The sequence below is a fragment of the Anomalospiza imberbis genome, chromosome 7 (assembly GCF_031753505.1).
Source record: "Anomalospiza imberbis isolate Cuckoo-Finch-1a 21T00152 chromosome 7, ASM3175350v1, whole genome shotgun sequence".
In the NCBI taxonomy this organism is placed as follows: domain Eukaryota; kingdom Metazoa; phylum Chordata; class Aves; order Passeriformes; family Viduidae; genus Anomalospiza; species Anomalospiza imberbis.
In genome coordinates, this window is record NC_089687.1 from 5,094,070 (window position 1) to 5,110,570 (window position 16,501).

At 36.8% G+C, this 16,501-nt stretch overlaps 1 protein-coding gene across 1 annotated transcript in view; it reads left to right on the top strand.

The window, feature by feature from the left end:
- LRP1B (LDL receptor related protein 1B) overlaps window positions 1–16,501 on the top strand; it is a 633,449-nt gene that overhangs the window by 435,336 nt on the left and 181,612 nt on the right. The window contains exons 21-25 of the mRNA XM_068195161.1: window positions 1,162–1,344; window positions 7,566–7,766; window positions 9,225–9,470; window positions 15,390–15,587; window positions 16,257–16,461. Coding sequence (XP_068051262.1) covers window positions 1,162–1,344; window positions 7,566–7,766; window positions 9,225–9,470; window positions 15,390–15,587; window positions 16,257–16,461 — 1,033 coding nt within the window. The remainder of the gene's footprint in view (window positions 1–1,161; window positions 1,345–7,565; window positions 7,767–9,224; window positions 9,471–15,389; window positions 15,588–16,256; window positions 16,462–16,501) is intronic.

Genomic DNA, 16,501 nt, shown 5'->3' on the forward strand with positions numbered 1-16,501 from the left:
TCAGATCAGAATGAGGGAATATCTTTCATATTTTCTTCCTAATGTTTTTTCTGCAACAAAGTAATTGTACATAATGTTATTCGTCCCCTTTCATAACTTAGTATTTTAAATCTAGTTGGATACCTCCTACAAATACATGAATTATCAGAATCCCATATTAATTTTATGTATTCACAAAAGTAATTTTTATCTATCTCTATCAAAATGATCAGTCTGGAACTGAACAACCCTTTTATCCCTGTCATTTCCATTTTAAATTTAAAGCCTTGCTCTAACCTTTTACAATAGAATACAAGAATGCTGATTATGTAAGAAAAAACCCAACAAAGCAATGTTAAATAAAATAAAATGTATATTTATAAGTAGTGCTCTAGGAATTCATTCAAATAATGCTTTTGGTACAAGCAGGAAAGTATGAGTATGCCATTACTTTAAAGTTCATGTTGTTGTTAGTACTTTATTAAATAGTAGAAATACAGTAGTAATAGCTTGGGAAAAGAAAAGCAAGAATAAAATTGAAATGGCCTTAAGCTAGAAAATGCTTAGAGAATTATGTATGTGATGAATAATTAAAATCTCCCAGTAATTATTGTTTGAAGCAGTCAGCACTGATTCCAGGGCTGCACTGAGTGAAGCCCCTTTGCTGTGGAGTTGGGAACAGCTGCAGCTGCTCCTGCAGTGCTGTGACAGCACAAACCAGGCAGGTGTGGGGGCCTTGTTAGAGCACAGGTGGGACCTTTCAGGTTCAGGTTGCATTAGGAGATGGACCTTGTTGGGTAAAAAAGGAGAATGAGGAAGGATGGGGGAAAGCAGCTTGAGGATTAAGCACAGGGTTTATGCAACACCAGGGAAATTTCATTGGCCTTGTTCCTCCTCCTTATACCTCCAGTTCCTGTCTGACAGATGTGAAAAAAGGAAATAAAAATAGGTATTGTGCATGTGCTGGAGGGGGAGTGAAGGAAGTGAGGAGGATAAGAAAGAGTTTGTTTGAAGCTTGAGTCGGAGTGATGAGTTATACGATGGATCGGGGCATTTTGAGTGTTATACTTGGGAACTCTGATTCTAGCTTGGGTTAGGAAGAGTATTCTAAGCCAGTGTAGACTTGGACTGGAAAAAATTCCACACAAGCAAATTCTTCAATGTAATTCTTATTTTTCTAAGAAACTCCCTCTCCTGGAAGGTGCAGTGGGAGGGAATTTCAGTGCAGTCCTGACGGGAGCTGCGTTCCTGAGCTGTGGCGCTGCGATGGAGAGAAGGACTGTGAGGATGGCAGTGATGAGAAAGGCTGCAATGGAACTCTGCGGGTGTGTGATGAGAAAACAAAGTTCTCCTGCAAGAGTACAGGTAGGGGCTTGCACATGCATCTTGCTCTCACTTACTCTGTGTGTTTCTGTGTGAGTTTGTGTTGTTTCATCACATATCACATCTTTAAATAATGCTTAATACTAATGAGGTGAGGTTACCCATTGTATTCCTACCAGGAAAATAATACTGATTTACACATCCTGTTTTCTGATTTACAATATGAAATGGATGAGTTTTGAGGTTACTTAAAGCTGAAAGCGCTCTCTATGATAGTACATCACACCAAATACTTAAATAAAGCATTTACTAGTACTCCAAAGTTCAGGTATTTTCTTCTATTTCCCCTTTATGGTCCTAGAAATAAGTTGAATGAAGTGGTATAAAGTACCTTGAATATTGTGAAGAATTACAACTAAAGCACTGGAAATTTGAAGTGCACTATTGGAAGAAAAATACATTGATTTTGTTTAAAATCAATTTTTTTCTCTAAGTATACTACACAAAAAGGTGGGATAAGAAGGTGGCAATCGTTGCATGAGGACATGCAATGATATAAACAATAATGTTTAGATGGCACGGTTTTTTTTAAGGGAAAGTCCAGTTAAAGAAGAAATTAATATAATATTTTTGTGATTTCAGTCAAAGCTTCATGTGATATTAGGGTTAAAACAACTTTTGCAGCAATATTTAAAGGCTATTAGAAGTAGGAATGTTGTTGCCTCTGGGCAACTACAAATGTTGAAGGAAGAGAGAGCCCATTCTGATGCTTGTGTTGCAGCTAAGCATGATAAATGTGTCAGAAGAGTTGTGTGATCTCTGTCCAAAAGTATCTTGCTGTTACTTGGATTTTAAAGTTATATAAATTATGATGTCTTGAAAAAGAAATATGGAATACTGAATGGTGTCTAAAACAAAAAAAAAATTCCTTTTGTGTTCTTACTATTTTCCTAAAGATGTGTAGAATATGTAGCTGTTAAATGAAACGCTTTCTATAGGTAAAAATGGATTATTCACTTCAAACAGAGTGGTCTGTTTCCTGGAAGTGAGTGATGGAATCCCCAATACAGGAAATACTCAGCACCAGGAGCGAGTGTATTTCCTAGTGCCTAAATGGGGAAAAGCTAACACCAGTCCAAGTGGCCAAAGAAGAATTATTAGAGGCAGGAAAGGTGAATAAATCACAATAGAGGAGGTTTATTTTCATCAGCTGCATTTGGAAAGCTAAGGAGACAAGATATTATTGCTTTAGTTAAGAGAAAGCAGAGCTAGGTTAGAGGCAGCGTGGGAATACAAGGTGAAGTGCAGATTTTCGTCATTAGGCTTCACTCCTTTCAGAAAAGCTTGCTTCTTAGGCTGGGCTTTGGTTTCTTATTTGTCTTGAATGATTTTAGATACAGAGAGTGGAAATCCCTTTCTGGTTGTAAGCTAAGATTTTCCAAATACAGCTGCCATAATAACAGAAAATACAAAGGATTTAAATTCAGCATAATTGTCTGAATGAGCTGTTTTTTCCACAGAGAACTAGAACCCCATTTCAAAGTCCACATTCCAAGCTGCATTCCCTCATCATGTACTTCCCTGTGTTTGTAGTCAGGTTAAAGGAGGGCACTGTCTCCGTTTACAGGGTCAAATGAGCCTTCTGTGGTGGTCACATAGAAATACAGCAAAGCCAGAAATTTTCTAAATTCAAGGGTATATGGCTTTGATTTGAAGGAAAATGCAATCATGCTTGTTTGTTGTATGGAAACACCACTGGAGCAAGCAGTTATGACAGTCATCATTTTCTCTTTTGCAATATTCCTTCCTGCTGAAGGGGCAAAACCGCTGTTCTGGAGGAAGCATGTAGTAATGCACTGTAGCAGAAAACAGCAAAAGCAAAGTTTTATTTGGCTACTTTTCCATTTGTTCCATGTGGTTTGGGCAAAGGAGTAATATGAGTTTATGAGAAATAGTTACTGGAATGTTTCAGAAGTGTAATTTTCTCTGTGCATGATTCTAAAGAAATAATGCTGTCTGGCATGTGCATTTATGGCAACTGATCTGGCGAGGAGGCACTGGCTAATTGTCCCCTCAGAGACTGCTGGGTGGTGACATCTGATACAGAATGTGATGGCTCTGTGTGTGTGGAGGGAGCTGAAACAGCCAGTACTTCATGAGGGAAGGGGCAGCTGGTGAGAAGAGTAATAGTGAGATGGTTCGACCCATTTTTTGCTTATTTCTTTTCATTTTATGTCTGTAAATAATAGCTGCAGGGTCTTTCCTTACTATGGCTTTAGTTGATGTGTCACAATGCCACAGGCATGAGTGCCAAGCTACAAAACCAGAATTTGTCAGCATTCAGCCAAAAGGGATTTTTCTGCTTACAGGGATGGTGATCTCAAGAACCCATCATACACAGCTCCTTTTCCAATATTCAGTTAAGGATCTGTGCAGAGTGTATTCTGTATTCTAAAACTTAGAGATGGCCTTTTGTCATTTGCTTTTAGTAGCTGAACATTAATTTCCTAACAAGTCATCTGAATCCTTTAGATATTGAATGACGTTTGGGTCCCTAAAAGCATTGTTTGTTGAAGAAACAAATATTTTTCTTCTCCCCTTGCGTATCTTCCATTTCTGTTTTATGTTTTTACACCTCTATTATTTTGGTTGGTTTTGCTGGAACTGTCCAGCCTGGACAGTCCTTGAGCTGCTGTGTCCAAAGTCAGCCAAAATGCTGCAGGGTACTTGAGCTACCAGATTTCAGAATTGCTTTTCTAATTTTTTTTTTCAAAACCATCCCATGTTTGTTTGTAGTGATGTGTGGTGAAAAATATACTAGAGGTTGCATAGCAGTAGGATGTGAGAAGCAGTCATTACCTGATTGAGATTGACTGCTCTTGGGCTGCTGCTAGCCAATTACCTTCTGGTTTTAAATTAGATTAGGCTTATTTTAAATTAGACTAGATTAAATTAAATTGTACAAAGGTCCAACTTTCTATTTTAAACTCTGATTCTGTCCTCCAAAAATTATTACAGGCATGTACTTCAGCTCAATTTTATGTACTACATAAATTGACGCTTTTTATTCCATCTCCCTACTTTTCAGCTAGTAGTGCTGCACCAAGAGCAGAATCTGTGCAATCTCACTTAAAATGTCATCTAATTACTCTGGTGATCATAATAAAATGCTTCTGTGAAGAAAAATGCAAAAGAGCCATGAATGCTTCAGTTTAGCAAGCAGTACATCTGAGCTGTAATGCTTATTTGTCATACTGTTCTTTTTATTTTTTCAAGTAGCAGTTGGTATCCCACCATTTTGGATGCCACTCTGTGGACTATATTTTTATACTTTCCTTTTTTTTTTTTTCTCCCTTACATGTAATGATATATTAGAGGGGGGAAAAAAGATTTTGAGAAAAGAAGTAGTATTGTTTTGGAATGGAAAATAAGGAATGTACAGAGAGGAAATCAAATCAATGGGTGCAGATCACAGTGATGCTGTAAGAATATAACAAAAGCAGCACCGGTGCTGTCTGGATGGGAATTGTCAGAGTCCAGATTAGATTTGTGACCAAAGAAGCTGGTGCTGAGGAAGACTGGGAAGGAAAGGTTTTCCAGAAACATGATGAGGAAACTGGTAGTATTTTTATCCTTAGTTCATGGCCATATTATTTTCTGTGGTATCAGCTCTCTTCTTCTTCTTTAGGGCTGTTTTTTTGGCTTTTTTTTCCCCCCTCCTACATCATCCAGGAGTCATTTATAAACACCTGCTTTGTAGTAAAATCTTTAAATTGAGAAATGACCACATTTTTGAAGCAATGTGATGCAGTCTAAGTCCCATGTGTATTCTACAGGACAAGTGAGATCACGAGCCATCACATCATTTTGTAAAATATGTCAGGTTGGAACATTCTGTAGTGTTGATGGGATCAGGATTGAGTCCATGCTATAGTTTAGGAAGGTGTTACATTACAGCTTTAGGCAATAAGAATTAGCTTTAAGAGGAAACAGAGCAATTAATGCTCCACCAAAGTAGTTTTCCTATGGTTGAAGATGTATTCAACCAAAAAACCTCCTGGGTTCATTATCCTGAGGAAAACTGAAGCGATGTATAAGTAGTTAATTCTGTTGATAATATTTGTAGGAAATAAAAAGCATTGGAGAAGCATTTGGGTCAGGCTTTCCCACATAGCTGCTGCTCAAGCATTCTGTTTAACTGTGTTACACAAAAGAGCTTTGGAAAAGGGCAGATACATCTATTGAGGTAATTAATTTATGATGGAATTTCACTAAAGAGGTTTCTGGAAACCAGAAGTGTGAGTTTCACTAAGGGGCAGTAAAGGAAAAATACTTCAGTGAATCTTAAGTAATGATTTCACGACAGTCATAATATTTCATTAAGTCCATCTCTTAAGAATCTTGGCAAAGATTGATTCCTCGAAAGTATATTCTACTTAAGAACATGTCATATCTATCATAATGAAAGATGAGTCTTTCATTATAAAACATCTTCACTAAGGTACAAGAAAGGCAGGCAAACTGATTTTCTCTGTAAACATTTGAATGCATTAAAGATTAAAACAACAGATTAGGAGCACTACTGGCAGCAACTTCAATTTACTGTGGGTTACGGTTGGTTTGGTTCATGTTGGTACTTTCCATTAGCTTACATTCTACTGCTGTGTTATAGTAATATATAAAATCAATGACCATTGAGGAAAATAAAGAATAGGGACATTTTTTTTAAACACTTGTGATTGCATGCAATGATAAGCTGCGTACATATCATGCATAAAATTTTGTTTCCTCGTGTCTGTGCAGTTCTGTCTTTTCATATTTGGGACGTTGGCCACTAAAGAAAATGGTGGAAGCTTTTCATTCTAATTGCCACCCCTCCCTGTTTGTTTTCAAGCTGATTTTGCACTGGCAAAATGATGTTCTGTTGTTTAAACCCCGCATTCAATGTAGTTTGATGCTGAAGTTTCACTTCTTGCTTTTCTTCACCAAAAGTGAAAGCAGTCTCACCTTTTCCTCATGAGTGCTGCAGAATCATGTGGGGTTTTTTTTTTTTTTTCCGTCTTCTTGTTTCACTGTCTTTTATCCCCTTGACTTTCTGTGAGGACACGAGCATTTTTTTTTGCATGAAAAGAAGACAAAAATGTGAAACCAAGTGCATTAAACCAGTCTTCAACCAATGTGTCCTTTTAAGAAAACTGTAATCTGACATTGTATAAGCTGGGAAGGGTGGGCAGAAAGTTGTGTCAGTTCATGCTGAGCAAGTTTGAACTTGGGAGTCTCAGGCTTTGCCAGTCAGTGCCTGGGCATCCACCAGAATTGCTGTTAATGGAACTAAACATTCCCCGGATCTTCCTTCCCATTCCAATTGAATTTTTCTCCGCATAATTAATTCATGGGAAAAAAATATTTCTAGATCAGTTTCATTACCTGTGGTTCTATCTGTTCTTTGTCTATTAATTGAAAAATAAAGTACATAACATTTCTGTTCAGGCTTGGTGTTATCAAAATTTACAGCTAAACCCTCCTGGCTGTAAGTAGTGAGTAGAAAAATACACACACACACCTGTAAGAGCATTCACAGTCTTGGCTCTTTTCATTTAAATCCCTCCTTTTGTTGATTCTAATTTAATACCTCCACGATCTTAAAGATTAAAACCCTTTTTCTAATCAAGAGGTTTTCTTGCCTCTCTAAAATTGATAGTCATCACAAATTCCTTTTCTCCCTTTTGAGACATTTAAGAAATTTTGTCTGCTGTGGTTATTTTGCATAAAAGCTGATCATTTATCCGACATCACTGGGGAATGGGTTGTGTCTATTTCTAGAAAGATTTTGCTTTGCAGACCCATGCTAATTAAAAGTCATATATTGAAACAGTGCTTCCATGGAGGGCTGTTGCACTAGAAGATAAAAGAAGAGATTAAGAAAAGCAAAAATTAAAAATAATTAGGAAATTTTAGTATTATTTGGTGTAATTAACAGATTTTGAGGTTCTGTTATGCCAGTATGCAATTTTGTGCAGCACACAAATAAGTGGGGCTGGTGTTGTTTGGAAAATTAGATTGTCAAAAGTGCTGTGAATGATGCTTCATAGTATAAGTGCAAGTTGGTTTCTTTCTGTTCATCAAAGTGTAAAAAAGTATTAATAGAAAATAACAATAATAATAAAAAAAGAGAAATCTGTACATTGTTTTGAAGGTTTTTTTTCCCTCCTAAAGTTTGCTTCCAGTCTGATTTCCTGTGTTTATTGTCTCTTTTCCCCAAGGGAGATGCATTAGCAAAGCGTGGCTATGTGATGGCGATATTGATTGTGAGGATCAGTCTGATGAGGATAATTGCGAGGGCTATTTGTGTGGACCACCAAAATACCCTTGTGCTAATGATACCTCCATCTGCCTACAGCCTGAGAAGCTCTGCAATGGGAGAAGAGATTGTCCTGATGGATCTGATGAAGGCGATCTTTGTGGTACTTTTTAGACACCTTTTTCTGATTGCTCATGATGCTGTCTCTTGTGATACCTCCTCTTGGGAAAACGGTTCTTGTACTGAAATCTTAGCACTGGAGTCTCTGTGAGAATTTTAGTTTAGTTTTTCATACTGGGTTTATGCCTGAAGTTTTAGCTTTCTTCAAATAAGGCAAAGGAGACAAGTCTTTCATTTTCAAGCCCCTTAAAACACTGCTGGAGGTAAACAATTTAATGGGCATCGATGTGTAGAAAAGGACTTCAGCTCATTTGCAGTTCTCTCCAACTACAGAAGCTTGAGTTCACATCATAGAATGGTTTGGCTTGGAAGGCACCTTAAATGTCATCTCATTCCAACCTCCTGCTCAGGCAGGGATACTTCTGTTAGACCAGCTTACTCCAAGCCCCATTCAACCTGACCTTGGACACTTCCAGGTATCCAGGGGCAGCCACAGCGTCTCTGGACACCCTGTGCCAGAGCCTCAGCACCTTCAGAGTCAAAAGTTTTCTTCCCAATGTCAAATCTAACTTGTCCTCTGTCAATTTGAAGCAACTCCTCCTTGTCCTGTCACTGCAGGCCCTCTCCAGCTCTCTTAGAGTCCCTTTAAACCCTGGAAAGGACTCTAAGGTCTTCCTGGAGCCTTCTCTTCTCCAGGCTGAACACTCCCAGCTCTCAGCCTGTTTACAGAGCAGAACTGCTCCAGCCCTCAGAGCATTTTCATGGCTTTCCCTGCACTTGCTCCAAAATGTCCCCATCCTCCTCACGTTGGAGGCCCCAGAGCTGGATTCAGTCCTCTTACAAGAACAGAGGGGAATCTCCTTCTTTTGAGGTACAGCTTTATTTGATGTAGTTCAAGACACATGTGGCTTTCTGGGCTGCAGGCTCACATTTCCAGGTCATGTTGTGCTTCTTGTCCACTAACACCACCACTTCCTCCCCCTCAGGACTGCCCTCAATCCATTATTTTCCCTGCCTGTATTTGTGCTTGTGATTGCCCTGACTCAGTGCAGGTCCTGGTATTTGGCCTTGTTGAACATCAACATTCAGGTGGCACAGGCCCCACCATTCAAGCCTGGCAAGGTCCTTCTGGATGGCATCTTTTCACTGCTGAATCACTCACAGAACTCTGTCTGATCAGAAACTTGCTGAGAGTGCCCTCAATCCCACTGTCCATGTCACTGATAAAGGTGTTCAACAGTGTCAATCCCAACACTGACTCCTGAGGATCACCACTTGGACATGGAGTTATGCTGAAACCTTGAAGTGTTCAGTAAAGCTACCAGATGAATGGTTGCACATCAGATAACTTCATAAACAAGTATAGAAATTTGTTTTAGCAATATAATTTTTTCTTTAATCATCTTGGAGGCTTTTGTAGGTGTTTTAAATGACTTTGCTATATACAACCTCACTGACAGCTTTTGCAGCCATTTATTATTGTTTTTCCATGTTATTTCAGACGAATGTTCACTTAACAATGGTGGATGTAGCCATCAGTGTTCTGTGGTTCCTGGAGGAAGAATTGTGTGCTCCTGCCCTGCAGGATTCAATCTTACTGCAGACAACAAAACTTGTGAGATTATGGATTACTGCACCAAGCACCTCAAGTGTAGCCAAGTTTGTGAACAGCATAAAAATACTGTCAAGTGCTCATGTTACGAAGGCTGGAAGCTCAGTAAGGATGGAGAGAGTTGTGTGAGTACTGGTAAGTTGAAATTCAGTGCATATTTAATATTCAGGATGTTAATAGCTGTGATGGCAATTTACTGAGAGCTTTCACTTTTTTTTTTTTTTTCTAATATATGAAATACAGGCTGGGATTGTCCAAATGTGGGGTTGATTGCAATCTAAGGATTAAAAGATAAAATTAAGGATGAAAACTATCCCTATTCTTGATATACAAAGGGATATTGAAATATTAGGCTGTTGCTAATCTAAGAATGCTAATACCAGATGTTTCTAGGAATGTTAATATGATATAATTCTGAAACTGGTTGAAGTTGCATACAGTTTTTCATGTATGCGTGGGCATATATGTATCAACACAATTTTGCATTCTCTAAGGGGAATTTACTATGTATTGTTAAGAAATGGATCAATTGTGATATTGATCAGTATTGGTTGCGGGTTCAGAAGGTTAATTTTGAATGTGCAATTATATGCTGCCTGTTAGTATTCAATATTTAAGATGTTTTTTCCCGTTAGACATTCTGGCACTTGTTTTTTGACAGCAGTAAAAGCCTGCTCAGCTCACTAATCGAGGTGAAAACCAACATGAGCCAAAAGAGGAGAGGGGAATGTACTCCCCTCATTGGTCACTCTTAATAAGTACTGAGGCATCAGCTGGAAACTGTTAGGAGTGTGTTTTTCAGGTGCAGTGTTGTGTGTAAAACAGAAACATGCATGTGCAATATAAACTGTTATCCCACCTTTACCTCCCTGGTAGGCACTTAAAAATAGTCTTGAGTTTGCTTTCTAGATGTTCTTAATTCAGTTTTCTTTGATTCAGCATTCTGTGATAATTTTATTCTATATTATCTCTATTCTTTCATAGAGTTTTAGCAACTCTGAACAGAAATATCTTCCACATTCTCTTTTGCTTATTTGGATATTTCATAATTCAGTAAATATGATTAGTATATTCTTTATTTACTCTTACTCTGCAGTGATTGCTGTTAAAGATCTTGCTTTCTGTCAGTGCTTTGGTCTCATTCTCAATGATATTTGATCAATCTGATTTGCTATATTGTGGGCACTTCCAGTAACTGAAAAAAAGTTCATTCTTATTGGATTAGAGAAAGGAAAGGATTAAAGGAATTTAAGACAGTGTTAGTAACTCATGTGAGGAAAGCTTGAAAGAAACTTTAAACTAAATCAGGTAGAAATGACCAAAATTTGGAAACTAAATTGGGAAAAAAGTGAAGTATACTCACTTGTGGTATAAAATAAGAAAAGTGAGACTACAGTTTCTTGGGTTTCTCAAGCCCATGGGATATTTCTGCTTAATGTTTACCGGTGTTGGTGGGAATCTGAACTTACAAATTGATTTCTCCAGATTTTTTCCAAAGAATGTAATACTAAATATATGATCTGAGACCTGTGATGTCAGCTGATATAAAGAAAAATGATCCTTTTCTTTACAAACTGTAATGATGCTACCCTAATGCCATCAAAGCTGTGACAAAATTATTCCATATTAAATATGGCATGTGCTTTTAGAGGCACAAATCATCTTGGCTCTTTTCAGTTTATTTAATTCAAAAGGCATGGGAAGTTCTCTGGAGGACAGATCCTCTAACACTTCAGTTGCTGACTGTGTGAAGGGCATTTTAGGAAAGTGAGAACAATTTTGGTTTCTTTTGTGGATCTGTGAGACTCAAAATGTCCCGATCATCTACGTCTCTGAGCATGAGATCTTGAATGAATTTAGAATGAAGAAAAAACTTTTATATTACACTATTACAAATAAAGTTCAAAGTGACCATATGAAGGCAAGCTGTCCCCCAAATGCCATTTCAACAATTTCAGTTGTTATGGAATAATTCTTAGAATAGCCATAGTGATTCAAGCTGCCTTGAAACAGGTGTCTGTTCAGTTAGAACAGTAACTTGTAATCTGTTTTCCACAAGAAAAAATAAATTACTCAGAAGAAAATAAGAACGTTGCCCTTTACCCTTTTTTTTTTCTCTATCTGAAGTAGCATTTTCCTATGTATAAGAAAAATTTCACAAGCACACAGCAATAACATGTAAAGTTAGTATGCAACACATTTTCAGATTATGGTAAAATTGGTTTATTTGTGAGCCTGTTAGAAGGGGAATATGAGTGCTGAGAATGCAGGCATTAAGTGATTCTAACTTCTTTTCCTGATTACATTTCAGTATCAAAAAGTGTGTTTGTCAGAGAAATCTAATGAATTGCCAGTGAAATATAATGAGTTACAGAATAATAAGTATATAGAGCTAAAATGCTTGAATTGAGCAGTGCTACTCTTCCCAGTTTCTTTTTCCAAGCCTTACTTAGTTTCCTCTGTTGTATCTTATTTCTACTTATGCTGTTATTTCTTGAGGGTTTTAAATATTGTCTTTTTTCTCCAAAACTTCTGCACTTTCCATGTCTCTTGTTATCATCTCGTTTGCTTGTTGCTGTTCTGGCATTGTGACATTACTGACTTCCCAAACTTTAAATGTTTCCTTTAGATTTAAATTTGTATTGATTGAACTAAGAGTGTGTTACAGAGCTCCATTATTCAGATGGAAAGTCGATACAATTTATATGTTTTCATACTCATGTTCCTGGTTACTCTTAAAACACATTTCAAAGTAAGTTGTGCTGACCTACTGCATTTGCTCTTTTAAATGATAATAAGCATACAGAGAAAAAAAAAAAAACAAACAAAAAAAAAAAAAAAAACCCACAACTGTTCTTAAAAGATATTTAAATTTCATGTTTATATTCAACCTTTCAGACTTCGGTATAATGAATGTTAGATGAGCTCAGAAACACTTAGTTTAAAATTGATTGTCAGCCTTTCCTAAGCAGTGGAAACTGTTATATCACTTCATATATATATATATATATATGTGTGTGTGTATATATATATATTTTTTTTTTTTTTTTTAAATTAGAGGATGGTGTGTCTGTCTGTTTGATCTGTCTTGGCTGGTTTGAAACTCAATTTTGTTCTAATTTCCAGATACCTTTAAATATTAAAATGGAGAGGGGAATAGTCCAATCCTCTCTGAGCTTAGTCAAGCTTTTAATTAAGGTTTCTTTTCAGAATCGTTATCAAGTTATTGTTTTTCTTTGAGGTAATTTTCATAAAAGCACAGTGTAGATTGTTTGCTGTGCTGGTATTGTTACAGTGAGCTTCAATCAAACAATTAGGTACAATCAGAAATTTATCTAAGAAAGAATTTTAAATTTAACCCACTGAAAAATGTGAGGCATTATTCTTTATAGAGTCTTTTTTTGATGGCACTGTGTGGGCAGCTTTATTCTACCAGAGTTTTTTTGGAATTTTTTTGTTTTGTTTTGTTTTTTTTCTGTTTTTTTTTTTTCTGTTTTTGTTTTTTACAGCTTTTCATGTAGCTTATACTTTGTTTACCTCATATATTTTATATCCTAACCTTTGTGGTAAAAAAAAGTAAAAAATTGAGGCATTTATGAAATCACAGTGTGCAGAAATGTATGATTTTTCTCAACAAATTGATAACAGTTATTTTTCCTGAAAATTTTAAAGAATGTAAATCAATATAATAACCAATACAAGAATCAATACAATAACCATTGTATTGATTTACAGAAATTCTTTTAATCAGTTTGCATAATAAAAAGTATTTGCTCTCAATTTCTAGAAGATTAATCAGGAAAAATAACATAAAATTTTGGGTTTATCTGGTGATAGAAGCTTTTTTTTTTTTTTTTTTTATTTTTTGATTGAGCGTGAAAGTCCCAATTCCCTGTAATGTAGCTGGTTTTATAGAGCCATTGAATGATCAGGTTGGAAGGAAGATCAAAGCCCAGCTAATACTGCAGCTGTTTATCTGCTTTCCAAGACCTTCAGGACACCTTCAGTGCTGCACTCCAAGTTTCCCAGGGGTGAAATGTCTTGTTGACTCACTCTCCTGAAGGCTTTTGTTTTTCTGGTCTTTGAGTCTTCCTGGTCCAGTTTAAGCCTTTAATCCTTGCCCTACTTGTTATACAGAAAACAGGATTTTTCCTGTTTTCAATTCACAAGCCTTTTATGACTTAAAGGAATTCTGTGTGCTTCCACTCATCATCTTATTCCATTTTTTTTAGACTAAGCAGTTCCAGATTGTTCATTCTTCCCTTGCAGGCCATGATTTCTAGACCTCTTGGAACACCTGCTCATTTCTTCTTGTGTTGCTGTAATGATTCACACTCTTCAAGAGCTGTGCTCAGAGGAGGATACAGTTTTGCAGGCTGTTGTCAGCCAAGCTTATTTCAATTGTAAATCCTGTCAAGATCCCATTGAACTTTAATCCTTTTCATAAAGATAATTTGCACTGTAGGTTATTTATCTTAAACTGGACCTCCTCTACTTTGAATGAAAAAAAAACAATCGAACATAGCACAGATTTATTAGGTTTCTTTTTCTCCCACTGTGGTGTTAATTGCTGAGAAATAAAAAAAAAAAAAAAAAGCTGCTAGTGAGGATTATGACTTGTTTTCCTATGCATTGGAATTGCCAAAAAACCCCATAGACCAGTAAATTCCTGCATAACAGCTGCCAATTTATCAGAGTTTGGGAAGTGCCATTAAAGTATGTCTCAAGTTCAGATAACTGGTGCTTGTGAAACAGCTCCTAATGTCAGTGATCCTGTTCTGCACTAAATTATTTAACCACTGCAGCGCTTTGGAGAAATTTGCTTTGCCTAAAGCCATTCATTGCTTTAACAGATAGGAGAATCATTTGGAAAGCTCAAGGCAGGTTGTGAACAAGTGCTTCAAGAGCAGAAACACAGCTCTGCTGAGGTGCTTGATTAGCCTAAATCATCACAGATAATTTGTGTGTGCAATGGCCATCAGGAGAAGAGGGAGCTGCAGGAGGAAGTGAGCAGTGAAGTGATCAAGTGAATGAGAAGAGTTAAACTGGGTGTTTTTGGAGACTCTCAGGAGCTTTGAGTAGCAGGAGTATTGCCTATTGCCATAAACTGGCCAATAATCTTTTACATAAATAAGTTTAATTGTGTGGAAAGCAAACATCCCAGTATCATCTGTGTTTCACTCTAGGAGAAGGAACTCAGAGTCTTGTGAGGGGAACAACTGCTTCCCCCAGAAAAGGCTTGCTGTGAAAAAATATCAAAGTGGATATACTGAGTTGATTCAACAGTTTATAGAATCCATTCTTGTCTTCCTTGTTTGTTTTATTAACACAGCTACTTGCTTGAAAAAGCTTTTCTAATCTATGTAAGAATAAGAATTATAAAATCAGTTTCATAGTCTGGTTGGCCAATGCTGATCATGTTTACAGATATTTTTATGCACCTTGATATCAACTCACTGGCACAAATCATGTAGCATTAATTCATTAACAATGGAAGGAGAAAGCCATTGGTAGCTGGATTAGTGATGGCATGACATCAAATGTTCATTCTCTTGCTTGTTAGTTTGGCATGAGGGGTTTTTTATGCACTTCAATTGAAAACACAAGGTACACTGGATATTCAAAAGGTACTTTATGTATTAGTACATGGTATCAGCTGATTGGCTTTTGAAACAATGTCTGTTTTAATGGTTCCCTTTTTCTGAACCTTTTGAGAAGAAGATTTTAAATTTGATAATGTGACTTTTTAAAGTTCTAATTATGGGCTCATAATGCTAGAGCTACAAAATACAGTTCAACAGTTGAGTCCGATATTCCTAAATGTAATGTCTAATATCTCTAGTTGGGATCAAAGATAATGCTAGAAGGGAGAATTAAGAAGTCTGTTGGACTGAAAAAGTAATTGAAAGACTCCTTATCAAAAGATGAATTGTTTTAATCATCTCTTTCTCCTGATAAAGTATTCTGTTGTTCACCTTCCACTTGTCATTTGTATCAATTTATAGCAATATATTTTTTATTATTCCTTTGAAATGTTTAATCTTCGTCTTCCAGATCCATTTGAGGCTTTCATAATTTTTTCGATTCGACACGAGATCAGAAAAATTGATCTTCACAAGCGTGACTACAGCCTCTTAGTTCCTGGTTTAAGAAACACAATAGCCCTGGATTTTCATTTCAGTCAGAGTTTACTGTACTGGACAGATGTGGTGGAGGACAAAATTTACAGAGGCAAGCTCTCTGATACTGGAGGTATGGCTTGAATCTTTATTTCCTTAACAGTTAGAACACCTGCAGTTACAGGGTGTGAGACCTGGTCAGTCATAACTGAGCTGCCATTCACAGAAACAGAATTTATGATGGCGCTCTGCTTTCACAAGGGTTATATCAAGGTTGTACTTCATTTCCAGGCAGATAGAAGACTTTTGTTATCAAAGTTTCCTTTTGCAGTATGCTCTAAGGGGAAGAAAATGGCAGTTGCAAAGAACTGGTGTTTCTCCCTGGTTCAATGAGTGCAATATTGATTTTTTTTTTTCAGTTTATCTTCACCTTATTAAAAAATTGTAAGAATTTATTGGATGTCTGATAAATTAGCTCCTCTCACTAGGTGAAAGCTTCTGCTTCAAAATTTTATAGCATTATAAAAGACTTTTTTTTGCTCTGGTGACATAATGATGGTCTGTAACTCAATATAATCTCATGATATATACAAAAGAGATTCTACAAAATGTTCTTTGTTGAAGTGTATGTTCCAGTGCTTTCATCTGGGAGGCAAGCCCCATATATACCAGAATTCACTTTCAGAACATCTGACGAACTTGTATGTCCATGTTCATGCTACCAGTCTCTATGTCAGTTCTTTAAGAATCTCTTTTGCTCTCTATTTTTCTCTTGTTTCTTATTTTTTGTTTTTTCTGTAAGGTGTTAGTGCCATTGAGGTTGTGGTGCAGCATGGCCTGGCCACTCCTGAAGGTCTGACTGTGGATTGGATAGCAGGAAACATTTACTGGATAGACAGCAATTTGGACCAAATTGAAGTGGCAAAACTCGATGGCACTTTGCGGACAACGTTAATAGCTGGAGCTATGGAGCACCCAAGGGCTATTGCTTTGGATCCCAGATATGGGTAATTATAAATTACAAAAGCATTATTTTTCCTTGTTGCA